The sequence below is a fragment of the Syngnathus typhle genome, linkage group LG1 (assembly GCF_033458585.1).
Source record: "Syngnathus typhle isolate RoL2023-S1 ecotype Sweden linkage group LG1, RoL_Styp_1.0, whole genome shotgun sequence".
Lineage (NCBI taxonomy): Eukaryota > Metazoa > Chordata > Actinopteri > Syngnathiformes > Syngnathidae > Syngnathus > Syngnathus typhle.
The window spans coordinates 16,662,844-16,681,720 of record NC_083738.1 but is presented as its reverse complement, the minus strand read 5'-3'; the positions used below and the strand labels follow the sequence as shown (position 1 = coordinate 16,681,720).

The window sequence follows — 18,877 nt, the reverse complement described above, 5'->3', positions numbered from 1 at the left end:
CAGTTTAGACAATACTAGCCAGATGCATTTTAAAGATCATGCCGTGTTTATCTAAAAAGTGCAACAACAGTGCACTCAGCATCCCACAGCTGTGTGAAGCAGAACAAACATCCCCAGCTGAGACAGTGAGAAAGCATGATGGAGTGTGAAAAATGTTGCAGGCCGGTTGAGGCAAAGTCTAATAAATTTCCATCCATCCATTTTTTTCGCACTTCTCCCTTGAACCGCTCATCTTCCACTTACTGGGCACATATGACCAAACAACTCGCAGCTAATTTCTTAAGAATCTTAAATGAACATAACATGCTTATTGTTAGAATGAGGGAAGAAGCACACAGGAGAGCCTGACCTGAGGTTTGAACCCGAAGTGATTGGACTGTGGGCCAGCCATGCTAACCCCCAACGGTTGTCTTGAAATCGATGTGCAAAGTACACTGAAGGTTGTCACGGTAGATTCAAAAAACAGAATGGGTTTGTTATTCTTCGAACACAGTGTACTTTGTATTCATTGGCTCAGCGTAGCCATCACCATATCTCCAGGTTGCATTCCAGCTCTGCCATGCATGAAATTGTGTATTGTAGCATCAGGACACACAAATGAGCAGAGTATCTTATTATTTTTAAAATATTACTGAAGAGGTAACTTATAATTGCTTCGTAGTGCACCAAGTAATAATCAGCCCTAGAGAGCGATTTGGAAGATGGGTATTTCCAAACTTCTATTCAAGCTTGCTTTTATGACTTGCAAGTTCTCTTCAGTTGAGGCCAAATAATATTTGAAACCACGAATCATGGCAGGTATACGGATGAGCAGAGGGAAAGACATGATAAGAGAGGAGGGTCCGGATAACGTGAAGGGCGGGAGGAAGCGGCGTCCCCAGATGGGCCAGGAATAGAAACACCTCAAACATTCATTGTTGCGGGAAGATGGTGCTGCATCCAGCCGGGCATTTGTGCCGCTGTTTCACTTTCATTGGAGCAGAGCAGACAGCCAACACATTTTGGTCTATTACGGAGAGGATACATGTCAAACAAGAGCAGAGAAGGAGGCATGGTCAATAAGCCCTCAGGAAATTTGGGATGGGCCCATTCACAAACCGCTGCACATGAAATGGACATATCCAGTGAACCATAATATTTGATCACATACTCTTTTCTGTTTATGTGAGTGTTAAACCTCAGGCTGAAGCATTCCAAGCCAAAGGAGTTGCATGGATATTTAATGTGGAAAAAACTTTTTGAGGTCCATCAGTCAGTGAGAGCAAATTGAATGGTTTATCTGTCAGTGAGAACAAATTGAATGGTTCAAGGTATCGGTCCTCTGAGGTAGCAGCATGTTGGAAATCAGTGTCTCTATATTTTATCTATATTTTATCTATATTTTTTATTTGTCTGCTTAAATGTGTTTACGTAAAATACAGTAAGCGCTCCTCCATTGTTGGGGTTATGTTCCAGACATATCTGCCATAATTGATATAGAAATACCCAACTGACTTGAGTACGCTTTGATTACACATTGAATTAACCCTACCTGCACTTACGTGAAATGAGCATTGAGGTCACATGTCTCATACCAATTGTGCGTTATCTACCGTAATGTCACTGAAATACAACAATAGCCCAATGCAGTCATTTGGCAATGACATTGCAGTAAATGGAGTTGTAAACTAAGCCACGTAGCTACTGTGATCTGTGTTGGGCCACACACAGCAAGGAAGAATGTAATACGACTCCAGCAGGAAACATCTTATGTCTCCCAGTGGATTCAGCGCACAGAAATTCAGAGGTCGATGGAAGAACGTCTCGTATGTTCATCATCACTATCCGAATGGATGCTTCAATACATTCAGCTGTGACATGGTGCCTTCCAACACAAAGTCTTTGGCTTTGTTCACTGCCTAGCCAGTATTTAGAGCCCATTATAGTGATTTTGCCATTTTTGCAGTGCTATTTAAATGTGCAGTGATGACGCTATCCCTTGTGTATTTTTCTCAGTGTATCCCACAATGCAGACAACCAATCGTCAGTAAATCCCATGATGAATTGTGCAGCTATAGAAAAAGGATTTAGTGAGTAGCAAAAGAGTGAATAATTCTGAACAGAGCCCGTCTCTCTCTATGTCAACAACACAATAACAAATCAACCCATGATTCAAATGGTAAATTCAGTTCATCAGGATGAACAACGTACCAATTGGATTGTAATTGGATAATTCTTGTAGAAGATTATAAACAACATTAACTATCCTGTCATGTCTGTTTCTTTGGAACACAAAATATGTTAATTAAGAAAAAGATGATCTATTATTCTACACACATTTATTTATCATGATCTTACGTGTTCTTGTTTTTTTTGCTGTTCTATTTTGCTGAAGCACTAGTCCGTTGTACAAGCACAAGTACCCACTGCCAATCCCAGCCACCTCTCCACTGCTCTCAACCCTCAACAGAACTGGTTGACTGCATCATTTATCCCCCAAAAAATCACACGATGACATTTCAGTCAACTACGACGAGAGTTGAGGCTACAAAATAGTAAGTGAAACAAATACACATCCTTCACTAGCCCCTTATAACCTCTTTGCACAAACATCGATGGGGACTGGAGGAGGAGGAGAGCGGAAGTGGACATGACTGCTTATTCTGAGCACAATGTTAATCCTCTTTAATTGTCCCATCTGGAAGTCTGCTCCCCTGCGTAGCCGACTTGTTTTTAAATGAATCAATATGGAGCCACAAAGCATATTGAAGCTTCTGAATAATTAAATATGTTTCACAAGAACCTTGATTAGCATCTGTTGGCCAATACTGAATTTGGGGAAAAGGTTAACATTGCAAAATTCCTGTTTTTGAGAACAAAAAAAAAACTGTGATGACTATCTACATATAGGAAGCTTTAACACTGCTCTTCTTGCTCATATTTACTCCAACTACAATCACAAAGGTCAGCACATTTGTGGAATTTATTCTCTAGTCAATGTGTGGAACAGCCTAATTATTTCTTCGACTGGGTGGAAGCTACTTCACTTTTCAGGAGCCATAAAGGGAATAAATCAGGACAAACATTCACAATGGTCAAAGCCTCACCTAACAGTGAGTAGCCATTATAGTTTTACAGATTCAATTAGTTGACCAGTTGAATTTGCTAATACACAGATACAGACACACTGTGCACACACACACACACACACACACACATACACAAACCCGGTGACCATATTTGATGGGACAAGTTGCCATTGAAGGAATGAGAAATTTAAATTGGTCCAATTGGTCAAAGCTGGCCCCTTATAAGAAGCGACATTGCCTTTAACGGTAACTGTTTAAACACGACTATGGGCGATGGAATTCAGTGCCCAACCATGTTCAATATGTGTATTTTGCATGTCACGCTTTTAATGACAGTCTATTGGAGATGATCTGTCTGCCCAAACAAAAAACTACATTATGGTTTGAGAAGCCAGACATTAAGAATCAAATGTACACAGCAGTAACTGTACAGAATTCATCCTGCTTCTCTAAAACAGATACATACGTTCTGAGGCACCTTTTTGCTATAAAGTAGAACTCAGGAATTCGACCAAAGCAATTTGACATTTCTTGAATATAACATACAGTTGATCTCTTTATACATGCTTGTAATTGCGTGAACTCAACTCTTCAGCGTGAAGCCCCGTAATCTTGTGGTATGTCAATATATATCAAGGCGGTCGAGATCCCGAGTTCTAATGTATTTCATTTTATTTTTATCAATTACATTTTGTATTTTTCAAGGAGACTCAGGTGGGCAGGAGGATGGGGTCCTAGCACTCCCCTAATGCTTCAGCCCCCCAAATATGTACACACTGTACAGGTCAGCTGGTGGAATTACCATAGATGGGGCCATTTTAAGATGACTTGTAAACTTTATCTGCCCTTCAAAAACCCCAAATACTTTAAAAGGATTTTTTCAACAAACAGTTGGGAAGCAGAGGATGTTATGTACAGTACAGCAATTGTTAAAATGCCATGAAGTGTACAAAATGCGAGACTCCAGAGTGAGTAGTTTTCCCCCTGATGACTGCTTGGAGAGCTGAGGAGGACTGAAAAAGAAAGCGCAGCAGAATAAAAAAAAAAAGTATTTTGTGTTTCAACCCATTGAAGAAATCAATGCCTGTTTGTCTTGTGACATGCTTTCCTTCTTGGCTGCTAACTGTGTTTGAGATTTTCAAATAGAATTTCAAATAAATAAATAAACAAGCAAGCAAGCCAGGTTTAGACTGTGACCTCAAAGCATTTTGTGTCTTTCATTTTGTGTCTTTCTGTTTCGACGGGTCATGTCTGGCCAACCACATTTACGAGAGACGTCCCTTAGAAAGCACTTGAAAGAACTCAACAAAAGACAGAAACTGCTGGAGGTGCCATTGGGGATCTGCTGTATTTGTGTGTGCAAGACCATGCGTGTTCCACATCAAATCAGTGAACAACTCACCAAATCAGTGAAAAACATTTTACTGAGTGTAAACGACTACAGAAAATGTTGCGTCAATGATGAAGCATATCTGACTATTAACAATTTATACTTACCTTCAAAAGGAACAAAATAAATAGCTATGTTGATAAGTTGACAGTGCAAACATATGCAGGACAGAAGATGGCTCATATGGAGCATGTAGAGACACCTGGTGTAAGCTTTGAAGACCAGATAAAAGCACTCACTTGCTGCATCACTGACGTTTTCATGGTGTGTGAAGCCACAACCTGACTCCATCACCATTTTCTTTTCATCATACCCCAGATTGTAGGACCTCTTGTGAGAGAGTGATCCATTCGATTAGTTTGTCTGTGGCGATGTGAAGTGTGTAGGCTACTTGTCTTATCTTCAGTGTGCAGAGAGATGTTGTGTTGAATTTCACTTTTGCCGAATTGAACGGAATAGGACAGGACAAGGGAGATAAAGCCAAAAGTACTTTTAATTTTTTTTAAACATAATAGGCATGACTGTTTTGGTTTTCGCCTAAAAAGACAATGGCCACACTCAGTATTGCACAGCAAAATGGCAAATTCATAGAAGTAGGGGTTGACTGCTTATCAAACATTCTCAGATAAACAGATAAAGGTAAATGCTGGTTTGCTTTGTAATGCATGACTGGCTCATGACTTTTATGTATTGTTTTTCCCCTTGAGTTTATTTAATTATTATGGTAAAGATTGTATTTATCATCATAATAATAATAATTATTATAATTATATTTCATAAAAGGTTACGTGTCAGTAGTGAAATGATGGAAAATTTTCTGGGTCGCTGTGACACCCAGTGGAAGTATGGCAAAACTGCAAAAACCAAATGATCACATTTTGTGTATAGTTTTATTTTAGCAGTCACTCTTAATTGATTACTGGCTCAGTGAAAAAGTGGTTATCTTACAGCCCAGAGGAGTTTGATCCCTGGTCATTGAGGCCATGTCAAAGTGTCCTTGAGCAAGATACTGAACCCCTAGTTGCTCCTGACGCTGTGTCATGGTCAGGGTCAAGTCAGGGTGAAGCGTTTTGAAGGCCTTAAAAGATGGAAAAGTGCAATACAAGTGAAAGATCATGTGCCACCATTTACATGGTCTTTTTCAGCACCATAGAGAGAAAATGAAGAATTGTTGAAATAACGATTTGGTGATAAATGTCTTTTTGTGTATTACATTCACATTCATAAACAAAAGTTGCCACAAAACATTTTGTTTTCAATTTTTGAATGAAACAATATTGAACTCAATATGTCAGTGAATGGACCTATATTTAACCCTTCACACTTGCTCTTACTGCTGTGATGTGGGTATTGTAAAAAAATGATCGAATAATTTTTACTTGGTGATTTATTTGGTAATAACTGTATTTTTGTGTATTACATTTATAGTCAAAACGTTTTGTTGTTGATTTTTTTAATAAAACGATATTGAACTCGACATTTCAGTGCATACTTAACACTTCACAATTGCCCTTACTGCTGTGAAGGGGGTATTATAAAAATAATAATAATTTTTGCTTAGTCTCCTTTTCATTTCACTTTTACTTAAAGGAAAATAGTCAAATCAGTACTGCTACTCTTAGCCGTCTTTTTTGCACACTGGTGTGTGATTTCTTTTGAAGTACCGAGTGATTGTGGCTGTATATTTTACATTTTGTATGATTTTTAAACAGACAGGCAATTCCACAATGGCCTTTAATTGGCAGTAAGAAAATAGGTAAATCCACCTGTAGCCTCTAGGTGGCACTAACGCCTATCAGACCTAAGGTGAGCGAGTGATGACAAAACAAAGAAGAATGCATACATGTTTCTGATAGCTTCTCAAAGTAGCTGTCAGCTCGCTTTTCATTTAAGGTGAGCCTTTTCGTGCCGACTTGAAACACGACCATCTAAAGCTCTTACACGTACAAACATCTTGAGAGTATTTGTGTGTTTATGTTAGGAAATATGTCCGCGGACGTGCATGGTTAGCTTAGCTGTAACGTCATATACACAAGCAGCGTTTGTGCTAACCGTGTATTTTACTTATGATTTACCCCGAGCTCCTTTATGAAGCTATAATGATGTTCAACAGCTCGTCAAATACTCATTTAAGCATAGGGTAATGTTCAGGTTTGTCGACCTTGCTGTTTAACAATATTTATTATTGTGGTTGCTTGTTTGCGGTGTTGTAGTACAACAGCACTGTCCTGTAATAAGACCGAGAGCTATTTGACTCTCAAGCAACAATTTGATGGAGCCAAATTATTAGACACACATTTGACGAGGCCTTGTGCTAGCTATACAGTGCTCTACACAAATGACCAGATTTAATTGAAACCCTAGAGTTTCCTTTTTCCTTTTCATACTACACTCTAGAATGCACGCACAAATGCGAGACATTGATTGCAAATGGCATTTGTCAATGTGAACACACGAAATTAAACGTTGAACTTAATATAGTTGTAAGGTTACTTTTGAAAGAGGGTGTACCTATGCTGATCATGCACAACTCATGAGTACTAAAGTCTCTCGATGATAATAATATCGAGGAAAATCATATTTATTTTTACATTTAATATGTATCTGTATTCATTGTCAACATTAGGCTTGAATCACTCATCACGCTTGTTTTGTTGACACTAATACTATAGAAATTGTGTTTTTCCTCCGTAAAATGACACCGCCCGTGCTCTTTCATTTCAGCATATGAGCTCCACTCCAAAAATGCAGGCTAACGGAGGAGAGGAGAGGCCTGCGATGGCAGGAGCTGCTTCAGCTGCTGTAACGCCAGTCTGGTCTTTGTTGGAAGAAGCGGGGCAAATGAAGACGGAAGGGAACGCTTTCTATCAGGAAAAAAGCATTCGCGCCGCTGTTGGCCGTTATCACCGTGCCCTTTTGATCCTTCGAAGCCTCGACTCTGAAATGCCGTTGACTTTAAAAGGATTTGGACCTGAGAGGCCAGCGCTCACATCTGAACAAGAAACATTCTTGAGAAACACCCAAGTGGACTGCTTCAACAATTTAGCTGGTATATTCAAACATGACAAGTGTAACTGGCGATATTGTTAACAACACACTCCTAGTGCAGTTTGATCGCAACCAGATATGTGATAGTGTCTGGACATAGACTATTTTTCTTTTTCAGCCTGTTTGCTGCAGAAAGAGAGTGTGGACTATGCTCGTGTCCACGAGTACAGCATGAAGGTGTTGGCGCAGCGGCCAGCTGATGCCAAAGCACTGTACAGGGCCGGCGTGGCCACACTTGAGCTTGGAGATGCACAGAAAGCCAAGCAGTACTTGACGCAGGCCTGCATGCTGCAGCCTAACGGTAAATTGATTTTTAATGCAGGGATGTGCAACTTAAATAATGAAAGGGGCTAAAACAAAAAGACCACACACTTCTTAACTGGATGTAGCACAGAAATGACATTCTTAATATGGGCAAAATATATGCTTGTGTGTGTGTGTGTTTTTTTAACTGCACCAATGTACATCGTGTCCTAATATATTTCATGTTCAATTGCATGTATAAAAAGGTCCAATATTGAACTAGAAAGGGAGAACGGTGGTGCCCAAATCCAATCCTCGAGAGCCTCTATCCCTACTGGGACACACCAGAGTAGTGAAAGCATAGGTAATATTCGTTAATCAATTGAGGGGCCACTCTGAGTGTGGATGCGGCCTACGTCTTCTGCAGTTTATCAGGTTGAGGGCATTCCAAACGGTACAGATGTCACTGTTAAATTGATAACAGTAAAATGACGAGAAATGTCTTTCTTCATTTGCAAAGGTCTTCAACGTATGAATTGTTGATTTCTTTTGTTGGATCTTTTTCTATCAGATGTCAACGTCAGGAAGTACCTGCAGAGGGTCGAAGAGAAGCTGAGCCATGAGTTAGTCCGGGAGAAAGCCATGTGCCGAGGCATGTTTACCTCCAGCACAAAGAGTTGCCCTGGAAAATAGAACCAGACGGATGCATCAAGAGAGGTAGTTTATTACACTGTCTCCTAATGATGCCTCAGCCAAAACCAGAGACTTTGTTTGAGCTGAGTGGATGGCAGACCAACTCAAGAATGTTCTGAAATGAAAGCCTGAACCAATGATGTCTTATTTTTGAGGTACAGCAGTAATTGGACACTGCCAGTCAAGACTTTGGACATTCTCAGAGGAAAAAGTGTCCAAATGTTTGACTTGTAAGTTGATTTTAAACAAAAAAATGTTTCATACGAAGAATTGAGACAAGATATGGTGTTCTCTAGCAACAAGGAGAATGCTTCTTGAACCCAAAAGATCAAACAGATCTGAATCTGAAGGTGAATGTCAACTGTGCATTTTCATCCAGATTGTTCTGTTTCATAAACTCTATTGGACTTATCAACCCAATTTGAACCTGGCTGGTGTATGGGTTTGTATGACACATGACACACTGTTTGTTTAATTTGACGTTTATTTTATTCATTGAAAGTTGCACTTAGTCACAAGCAACAATTCTTTCAAAATCCTGAGCACATTCAAAATAAACAAGTTTGATTTTGGTCAACATTTGGCCAGTATGATTGTACTTCAGAGGCAGGATTGCCAATAGTAAAAAAAAGAATATCATTTTCACAAGAACTTGTCACAGAGCAGCATGCAGAAGCGTGTATATGAATATATTCATTCTTTAGTTACTACATCATTCAAGTCGCTGATGATATGAGTATGGTCACTGTCTTATTTACTATAACTAGCTACTTTTACCCAGATAAGTTCTCTACAATACTTCACAGAAAAACACAAGATGTTTATATGGGTCTTTGCATCGTCAGATGCTGATAGACTACTGTGATTTTAATCTGTAGACGATGCAGTGTGTTCACGCTGAAAGACCCTTTGCAAGTAATACATTTTATAGATCAAGGTGCCTGAGATGAACTCAGCAGCTAATGTGTGGGTTGTTGAGAATACATGGTTTCCATATCTCCTGTCCAAAAGCAATACTTTTTTTGAAATGTTGCAATATTAACACACCAAGCAGCTGAAAAATCACTTAGATGGTTTCTGTTTGAGGCTTAAGGATCTCATAGAGCCAAAAACACGCCTGCCCAAGTCCCTCAGGGATCGAGAACGTTGGAGGGGATGTCTGGGTGGTGGGGAAGGAGAAAAAGAGGGAGAAGAAAGAGGACTGAATGAGTGACAGCTGCTCTCAAAGCTCTGGGAGCAGGAGAGGTTAAAGAGGCTAGCTGTGGATGAGAGGTGCTTGTTCTCCGCTGCATTCAGCAGTCTGGCACCTTTGTCCCTGCCTGCACACATGGCACTTTGCCCCACATCGAATGAGGAAACCCAGTTTGACTGTCTTGTGGGCTCATTCTGGTTGCAAGGCACCAGCAAGCCCTGAGACTCACTCCTGAACAGAGCCCTCCGGGAGCTTCTCACACTGGAGCTTCGCTTCTCTCCACCCTCCTTTCCTCTCGTTTTAGAGAAAATAGGTGAGCTTTCTACCTTTGACCACTTGTCATGAGCGCTGGACGCTCTCTGTTTGCCATCTGCGTTCCTTGTCCATCCGTAGCCGTACTCCGCCCTATCCATCTCCTCCCTCTCGCTCTGAGTGTCCTTTCCCCAGAGGCGCCGCTCAAAGGCTCTGCTCAGTTTGTTGGAGGTCTTGCTGCGTGATTGTGTCTTCTCATCCTCACGCCAAACAGAGCCAGAGTCTTCCTTCTTGGCATAGTTGCTAACAGTCGCTGCCCTTATCAGCTTGTGAGATGCATGCTTGCCTCTGTAAAGCCCGTCGCCCTCCACCCTATTCCAGCCCCCGCTGTGTCGGAGGGACCCACTCCTAGGATGAATGCCACCAAAGTCCACAGGAGATGTGCCGGTGGTGGCACGGGGCAGCGAACACTGAAAAGGGGTGTCCCTCCGGAACACTGAGAGCGGGGTAGCTCCCATCGGGGAGGGTTGGAGAGGATGTGGAGGAGAGTGGGCTCTTTGCGTGGGGCGGGAGGAAGGAGGAGAAGAGGCTGTGGAGGAGGGCAGGTCTGACTGGGAAGGGATCTGTTGGTACTGGCACTGTGAAGAATAGACTGGAGAAGTAGCATGACTGGACAGATAAGGGTGGACTGGGCTGTTGGAGTGTGAGAGGGGAGGAGTAACACTAGACTGGGACTGCGGCGAATGGGTGATGCTGAGAGACAACTGGATTGGTCTTTGAGGGGTCAGGTCGGTCCGTCTTATGACATCATGTGCTTGTTGTTTATGGGCTGTCGGGAGACCTTTATGTTTTTTCAACTCACTGGCTGCTTCTGCCTGGAAGCAGTCAATGTCCAATTCCACACCTTGCTCCATCAGCCCAACCACGACGGCCCTGGACAAGCCAGAGATGCGAGAGATTTCCCCCACCATGGGAGAGTCCTCAATCAGTTTGAGACTGGAGCTGGACTCCTGTATCAAGCTGCTGCGCTGGGACCCCGCCGCTGATCCAAACACTGAGGTTCCGGCTTCAGGTGGCTGTCCTGCACTCCAGTCCAATGAGCGAGAGAAGGCTGCTGATCCAAATGCAGAAGCGGCTGCAGGACCCGAAGTGAGCTCCAGGGAGCTGCGGTGGTTGAGGGAAGTAGGACAGGTGGAAATTCGGGGCCGTGCTCGAACCGCCGGGCCAGGCGTTGAAGAGGGTTGTGACGGCACTGAAGCAGCGGAACCCGCGGAGTCAACCCCCAGATTGACATTTTGGGTTCTTTCAACAATCTCCCTGTTAGAGTTTAAACCAGGAGTAAGGTTCAAGTTTAGGTTGAGATGCAAGTTGATGCTCAAATCCTCTGTGGTCGCAGAGGGAAGGCTACCCAGATTGATAGAGTTCCTCGTGGCTTTTTTCCCAGTGGCGCTAAGACTCACCCTGGCTGAATTACCCAGTAGCGATTTGCACGGTGTTGCACTGCCCCCTGTCAGCGTGGAAGGTGTACTGCGGCTTTCAAAGGCAGACAGGGACTGAGTGGAACCGTGACTTTTACCAGGCGTGCTAAGGCCTCTGTGTGTGAGCGGACAGTGTGCAAGATCAGGGATGGAGAGGTTCATCCGACGGTGGTATTGATGAGCTAGCCGAGAGATGTACTGCTCCAGCTGCGTCAAAGACACTGGGTTCGAGGCATTCTGTCGTCGGAGAGGTGGACTGACACCACCGATGGATTCTGTTTGCTCGTCTGCTTGGTTTCCTTCCGAATTTGGAGAAGGAGCCCGCGCTTGTGTCTGAGAGGTAAAAAGGGGACTCTGGAGGGCAACAGCGTGCAGCGGGCTGGGATAGGGGTACACCTCTTTTGTCCGACGGGATATGAGGTCTTCGCAGTAGCACGGGTCCAACTGTGGTCGTTGGGCATGGGAGTAGATGGGAGATGGAGAGACACGGCCAAACTTTAGAAGAGAACAGGTCGATGAGTTGTCGAGGCCTGGGCAGAGGTCTGACAGAAAGCTGAGACCACACACTTCAGGCTCACTTGAGACGGCTGCAAAACAGGACAGAAGGACATTTTATTGCAGTAACTGTCAAATACATTTTATTTTCCACAATCTTCATCTCACTTGACACTGACTGCTCCTGGGTTGGCTCTGAATCCTTGCGTCTATCATGCGGTCCTGATGGTTGCACTGCACAATCTGACCATAAGATGTCAGTGTTGCCCGCTGAACCAGGGATCTGTTCCCAAACCTTTGTGGGTCTGTTTGCCTGTATCAGTCCTCCCTGGGCAGCATCACTGGACACTGAGTAGCATGAGTCTGACAGTGAGCTCCCACTCACTGAATAGAAACCTTGAAGAAAAAAAACATCAGGACATGTATGTATGTGCATGTCGGTGATGGATAGGTCAAAAATGACAACGTGGGAATGCGTCTAGTTACGATTCAACATACTGGACACCACAGAATTCAAACAAGTGTGAGAGTATCTTTAAACCTAGAGATTCCGAAGCACTCAAAAGAGTTGTGAATAAATGCAAATTGTGAGAGGAATGTATGACTTGGATGGCAGCGAGTACAATGTGTTTGCCAGGAAAGCCTAAAACGTCGAGTGAGTCAGGGCTAAGTCACACAAAGTGCAAGTAAACAAAGTAGAAAAAAGGCGGGTTAATCTTTACAAAGACGCCTTGCTCAAGACGTTCAGACACTTCTATTGGTACGTCTTTTTACCTGAGCTCGGTCTGGAATCACTGTCCAGGTGGACGGCACCACAGGGGTCGGGCGTGGGTGGTGACAGCAGGTCAGAGGGGGCGTCCCAGGACAGAGTGGACCAGCGGGAGTTATTCCCCCCGCCCACTGAAGAATGTACCGTCCCGTCGCCAGAGTTACGACAGGAGTTGTCTGGGTTACTCTGACTTGACAGGCCCATTGTGTCTGAGGGGGAGGGCGCCTGAAATAAAAACAGCACAAGATAGGTGCGGGCTGAGCGATTTCTATCAAAAGTCGTCACAGACAAACAGTCGTTTTTCTAGGTTGTAAGACTCCTACCATTTCTTATTTAGGCTTGGAAAGTATGATTGGCTTGCCCCACCCCAACATGAGGTGAACGTGAAAAGTTAGACATAATTAAAGAAAGATGACCAGTCCCCTTCAATTTCTTAATTTCGTTGTATACTTAATACTTTTGGCTTTCAGATCAGAAGAGTACCGTATTTTCCGCACTATAAGGATTATAAGGCGCGCCTTCAATGAATGGCCCATTTTAAAACTTTGTCCATATATAAGGCGCACAGGATTATAAGGTGCATAGAATAAATAACTCAACGTTGCTCAAACGTTAATGCAATCACAATGTAGTAACACTCAAAATAGTGAAAGCAATAACAATATATCAATAACTCAACGTTGCTCAAACGTTAATATCACACAACACACAAAATAAACACGTACAGCTTACTTTAATAAGTTAGTCCTCCTCCACGAATCCATATTGGTCCATATATAAGGTGCACCGGATTATAAGGCACACTGTCGGCTTTTGAGAAAATTGGAGGTTTTTAGGTGCGCCTTATAGTGCGGAAAATACCGCAGTATCAGACAAATTCCAGCTTTTATTTCATGCTATTTATATATAGATGTGTTAATAATGTCTGTTCTAAGATTTTGCTCACTTGAAATGTGGGTGGCTTGGTGCTCTGGCCTGACTTGTTTAAATTAAGTAAAAAAATGCCATATTTCATTTTTGATGGCATAACGCTTTACTTGCAATAACTGCATCAAGCCATTCACTACACCAGACTGTTAAAGCATTCAATGCAGACCTTTACTGCAGTCTCTGAGTTCTTCTTTTCTCCTTTCAGTCTCCTCTTCAGGAGTTATAATGCATGCTCTATTGAGCTAATGTCCAGTGTTTTTCTCAGCCTTCTACTTTTCCGCCTGATGAAGTCTTTTGATGTGTTGGCAGCGTGTTTTGGTCATTGTCTTGATGCGTGATGACATTTCTCACAGATGATCTTGACTAGATCGGATTTTCCAAGGAAGTAGAGCGATAGATGACCCACAAAAGTTTTGGAACAACATTATATGAATTGATGCGAAGGTGCTTGGTGCATTGTTGAACACATCTGGAGGTAAATAGCATGAAATAAGAGCACGACTTCTAAACTTTTTGTCTGATACTCCTTTCTGGATCTGAAACCTAAATGTCTTCATCATACAACAAAAACAAGGAACAACAACAGTGCGACCTCCAGAGGTGTTGGACGGGAGTGTATGACATCATTTTCAGCCCCCCCAATGACATCACTCCTCCTGGAATGCACATTTTGTAAACGAGGCCCCGTCCCCATACAACAGGACTGACAATCACTCAAGTCAGCATAGTGCTTCCATTTGCTAGATTAGCAAAGGCATGGAATGGAGTAACCCCCAACAACCATCCCTACCCCACCCACTCAGCCACCTCTGTTCAATTATTCTCCAAATCCCCCAACCCACCTCCAAGCCGTGCGGCCAGTCTCTGCATGAGGCAAGAGAAAGCCTGTGAGCTCTCCTGATCAAGAAAACAATACAGGTAGTGACTCACTGCTGCGATGACAGGAAACGAGAAGGGTGGGTGGCAGGGGGCTTGAGGAGATAATGGGAGAAGACAGATGACGTAACAAAGACAGAGCAGCAGAGCAGCAAAGCAGCAGAAGGAAGGTGGGGGTCGTGAAGAGGATAAAAAGAAAGGCATATGAGGAAGAACTTCTGTCCATCTCCACCTGTCACCTTGCAGATGAGGAATGTGGTGAAAAAAACTGAAGTGACTCATTGCCTGGTTAAAGGAAGGGATGGTTGGGGGGAGGGGGCAATTGGTTGCTGGGGCAAGGTAGAAGGACCTGACCACCACCCGTTACCACCATGCTCACTCTCCTTTAACTCCCCTTGACAAATAATCCCCCTCACTCCCATAATATCCTCTCAGCCTGCTACCCCCGACTCAGCACTGCTCCAACTCTTAAGTTCTCCCTTCTCCTCCCACACACCAGCAGTGAGCAACAAACTCAAACTGCACTTTTCACTCTCATTCTATTTCAAGAGTCCAAACGTGTGACGCATCGTTTACATGCATGAATCTGGGTCTGCCGTCCATCCGCAGTGCACATTATGGCATATAATGTTGCACACGGCCCAGCCAGTGCATGATCAAGTCATAGGAGAGTTAAATGTGGGTGTAGGAGGATGGGGGGGGGGGGGGGGGCAGTTGTGAGCAATGTAATCTGATATTCACTCATGTGAGCACCAGAGCGCCTCTGGAACAATGAGGTAGGACACGTACATCAGTAGACGACATGCAGCCAAACAATGTAGAATGTGTTTTGTTGAGCGCTATTTATTGTTCGTGCATTATTAATTTTAAACATACGCCTACGCTGTGCCTCTGCAAAACCTTCACTCAAGTGGGCTACTTTTTTTTGTGTGTGTGTGCGTGTGTTGTTTCAGCTCCTGAGGCAACAAGCAGAGACAAAGCCTTACTCAATCCACAAGCCAGTCTAATGGCTCTGTGTAAGGTGATGCTTCCTAACACTAACCTCATTTTCTAGACTCACAAACACGCACACGCACACACACACACACACACACAGTAGAGCATCCATCTTTCTCTGACATGCCGCTTGAGCTGACTGGGACTTGATCTGAAAGATAAATCATGCCAACATGACAATTTTTTAATGTTTAGCAAAATGCTATATTCTCCAATAAAGTATTTACTTAACCCAAAATTTGAGAACATGTATCATTTGGTTCAAGGAGCCTATTATAGACATTTATTTTTCATGAATGAGAGATTCAATTCAAATGAAACGTTTCTTTGCCTCTGCCTGCTTGCAAGATATGAAATTGCTCACTTTTTAGCACTAGTAAGGAGAAAACGTTGAATTTCAAATCGAAATCCACTCATTTTGCCATTTGCTGTCGACTGAAAATGACATCACAGTGCCTCAGGACTGAGGTATCGGCCACTCACCTGTTTGCTGAGTTTGTTCAAGTAACGTTCACAACCTTAGCCCTGAGGCACTCTGATGTCATTTTCAAGTGACCGCAAGTGGCAAAATCACAGCTCACTGAGCTGAAGAAAAACAAGCGGACTTCATATTTTAAAAACACAATATTAATCTGAATGCTATTTTTAGACCAATGTCCAAACAATTTGTGTATCATAAATCTGAACTTGTTTCTTGTAATTAGGGCTAATTCATTGCTTGTCCTAAAAAAAAGTGGAGAGGACATTGATTTTGGGTTTTTTTTAATACAAAATCATTCCCAAATTGGACAATGGATAGCTGTGGTGTGGAACCACTAAGATGTTGGTAATATTTAAAAGACCGTTTGTTACATACAGTCACAAACTTAGGGGTACTGGTGTCACAAAAGATATATTTCAAACCTAAACTACAATTTTTTTTTTCAGAATCTTGCCTCTGTATGACACACTAGAATATCACAAAGCTGAGCCTTATTTTCTTTGGTCAAGCAAAATTGTTGATAAAACTCTTATATTGGAGACAGTCTCTAATGAAGTTGCCAGTGAGCACGTCTTTGGGGGAAAAAAAAAAAAAGTCGTTATATAATTGCAAAGCACTGAGTCATGCAGTCGAATGTGTTTGAGCAAGAACCTATGTGTAAAGAGATCATTAAATTCAATGTTGTTCCATCTACACGCGTCTACATGTTGGACCTCATTGCTGTTTACGTGGGCGAGCACAGAGGGTAAGGCGTCACACTGCCGGCCCGCTGCGACAGCTACCTTCTGAGGTGAGAATGAGAAATGCTGCCTCGTCCTCTCGACGGGGCATTGCAGCACTGAATGGTTGTGTGTGGGGGGGGGGACAACGGCGGAGATGGTCGTGGGTAGGCGGTGTGGAAGGCAGCACTTCCACCGTCATGCCCTTGCTCAGATGCCTCTCATTTCCGTCCCCGCTTTAATACAAGTCATTCGTACTTTCCGCCTTCTCAAGGTTTTATGAGCATGTTCTGTTCTAATTAGGTTGTCTGGAGTTTTTCCCCAGGGTATATGTGGTCTACAGTTCTCCACCCCTTCTTTGGCGCAGACGAGTTATTGCACTATTTTTACTGAAACAAAACCAAATGAAAACTTGATGACACTGAAGTGCATTGTGGGGTTGTGCAGCTCAACTTCTGAGAGATAACCTTTCCGTCCAGTTGAGAAATTTAGAGACCAGCCATGTTTATAAGAGTGCTGTAACACAACATTGAGGATAATTTGACCGAAGGAAAATGTAGTTCACGGTCACAAATAATGTACAATATCACTATTACTGCAGGGCACAGCTCCAGGCAGGGACATTGTGTCCATCTGGATTGATTATATGCCAACCCACATTCTCCAACGGGTTTATCATAATATGATCTGTATAATGGCCACAACATAAGGTACACCGACCAGATTCAAAATTTGCCTGTGCACCGATAAAAATGCTCATCACTCTGAATTTTCTTTTTCCTTTCCTAGCATTTGAAAGATATTTTTAATCCTGTGAGGGAAGTGAAATATTAACAAGAAAGAAAATCACACACACACAATGAATCGACATAACAAACTAACTACGCATTTAAATGTAAATTAAATATGCGGGGGGAATGACATTGAGAAGTTGTATGCCAACGCATGTGTTAATAACTATACTTTGGTGATATTTGTACAATTACTACAAAGGAAGACGTATAATATAGACTGAAATCATTATATACTATAGTGTTGGTGTACCTTATGAAATGTCTACCATGCCAACGTGACCTTTACAGCTAATGGCGCATCGGCTCCAAACGTTCTCACTGGAAATAAAAGCTGCACCAGCCCAGTGTTGATCGCCACAGCCACACTTCGATGACATTTAATGCTCTTGTCAATCAACTTGGAGGGGAGGGAGGGGAGGGGGTACCGCTTCATGCCACTGAGATGCGGCATGCATACTTGGAGATCTAAAACAATCTTGACATGGTTGTTGGATTGCGGATTGACTGACCTGTTGCCCGCGGGGTGTCGCAGCGTTCTGCCCGGTATCGTCGTGCGCTTCGCTCCCACCCACCGGCTCCGGCTCGGTCGCGTTGACTCGATCCCCCAGAGCGGCGTCCACCATGTCGAGGTGTTTGCATCGGAGCAGCTCCAGCTCCAGGACCCCGGCCAGCGTCGCTTTGAGGCGCTCTCCGATGCGAACGCGCTCGGTGCCCGACCATAGCGAGTTGACGCAGCCGCGGCGGCCGGCCGCCATCCTCGTTCAAGCCGCTGGCCAGTTGGCGAGCAATAGGCGACGAATCCTAGGGTGACGGTCCTCCTATCGGATAACGCATCCGGGATTGCAACATAGCAGCCGGGTCATTCAACGCAGTATAAACCCACATTTAAGCCAATAGTGGGGCATTTCAGCGAGTAGATCGCCCGTGACCAGATCCACCAGTTGTCACTTAATTGCGTGGATAACGGGCGGGTGTCGTCATGGTGCCAAGCAGGCTGCAGTAGTTCCGAATGAGACAATGCAACACACGCTCAACGTGGGAAGCAGCGGAGAAAGGGGCGGGGCCAACATGCCTTAGCCGTGTTGCTATTGGCTGGCAAGTTTTTTGAATAGACGCATGGGAGGAAGGAAAAACGAGGCATCCAACTTGGAGCGCAGACTCAGAGACTAGTCCATCAAAAAACTCGCATTCCTGTAGAGTTCCCATAGAGATAGTGTGACTCAACAGGTGACCTCATCACAGGGGTCTGTTTTAGATTCCCAGGGTCCTTTGTGTCTCTCGGTGACGTTTCGAGTGGACTCGATTTGAAGTGACATGGACTTCCATTGTGAACATGTTCACACACAAACCAAGACCTGAAATCCAATTTCTTCTATATTGAGGAAAGAATGGATGAATGAATGAATGAATTATCTTCACAGGAAAGTCGGAAGCGAGATTTAAAACCCAAAGG

At 43.4% G+C, this 18,877-nt stretch overlaps 2 protein-coding genes across 3 annotated transcripts; one reads left to right on the top strand and one right to left on the bottom strand.

The window, feature by feature from the left end:
• Positions 1 to 6,243: 6,243 nt before the first annotated feature.
• ttc9c (tetratricopeptide repeat domain 9C) lies at positions 6,244 to 15,668 on the top strand. 2 transcript variants are annotated; one of them, XM_061279794.1, is made up of 5 exons: positions 6,244 to 6,351; positions 7,183 to 7,507; positions 7,625 to 7,807; positions 8,321 to 8,466; positions 15,388 to 15,668. In XM_061279794.1, the coding sequence occupies exons 2-4, from the start codon at positions 7,186 to 7,188 to the stop codon at positions 8,440 to 8,442; spliced, it is 627 nt and encodes a 208-aa protein (XP_061135778.1). In that variant the 5' UTR covers positions 6,244 to 6,351; positions 7,183 to 7,185; the 3' UTR covers positions 8,443 to 8,466; positions 15,388 to 15,668. The 2 variants fall into 2 exon arrangements, with proteins under 2 accessions (XP_061135778.1, XP_061135769.1); XM_061279785.1 differs by lacking the exon at positions 15,388 to 15,668 and having other exon boundaries at positions 8,321 to 9,019.
• si:ch211-168f7.5 (mucin-17) lies at positions 8,909 to 18,479 on the bottom strand. Its single transcript, XM_061279775.1, has 4 exons — positions 17,934 to 18,479; positions 12,634 to 12,853; positions 12,028 to 12,255; positions 8,909 to 11,951 (listed from the first exon to the last, which is right to left on the bottom strand). The coding sequence occupies exons 1-4, from the start codon at positions 18,177 to 18,179 to the stop codon at positions 9,505 to 9,507; spliced, it is 3,141 nt and encodes a 1,046-aa protein (XP_061135759.1). The 5' UTR covers positions 18,180 to 18,479; the 3' UTR covers positions 8,909 to 9,504.
• Between the last annotated feature and the right edge of the window lie 398 nt (positions 18,480 to 18,877).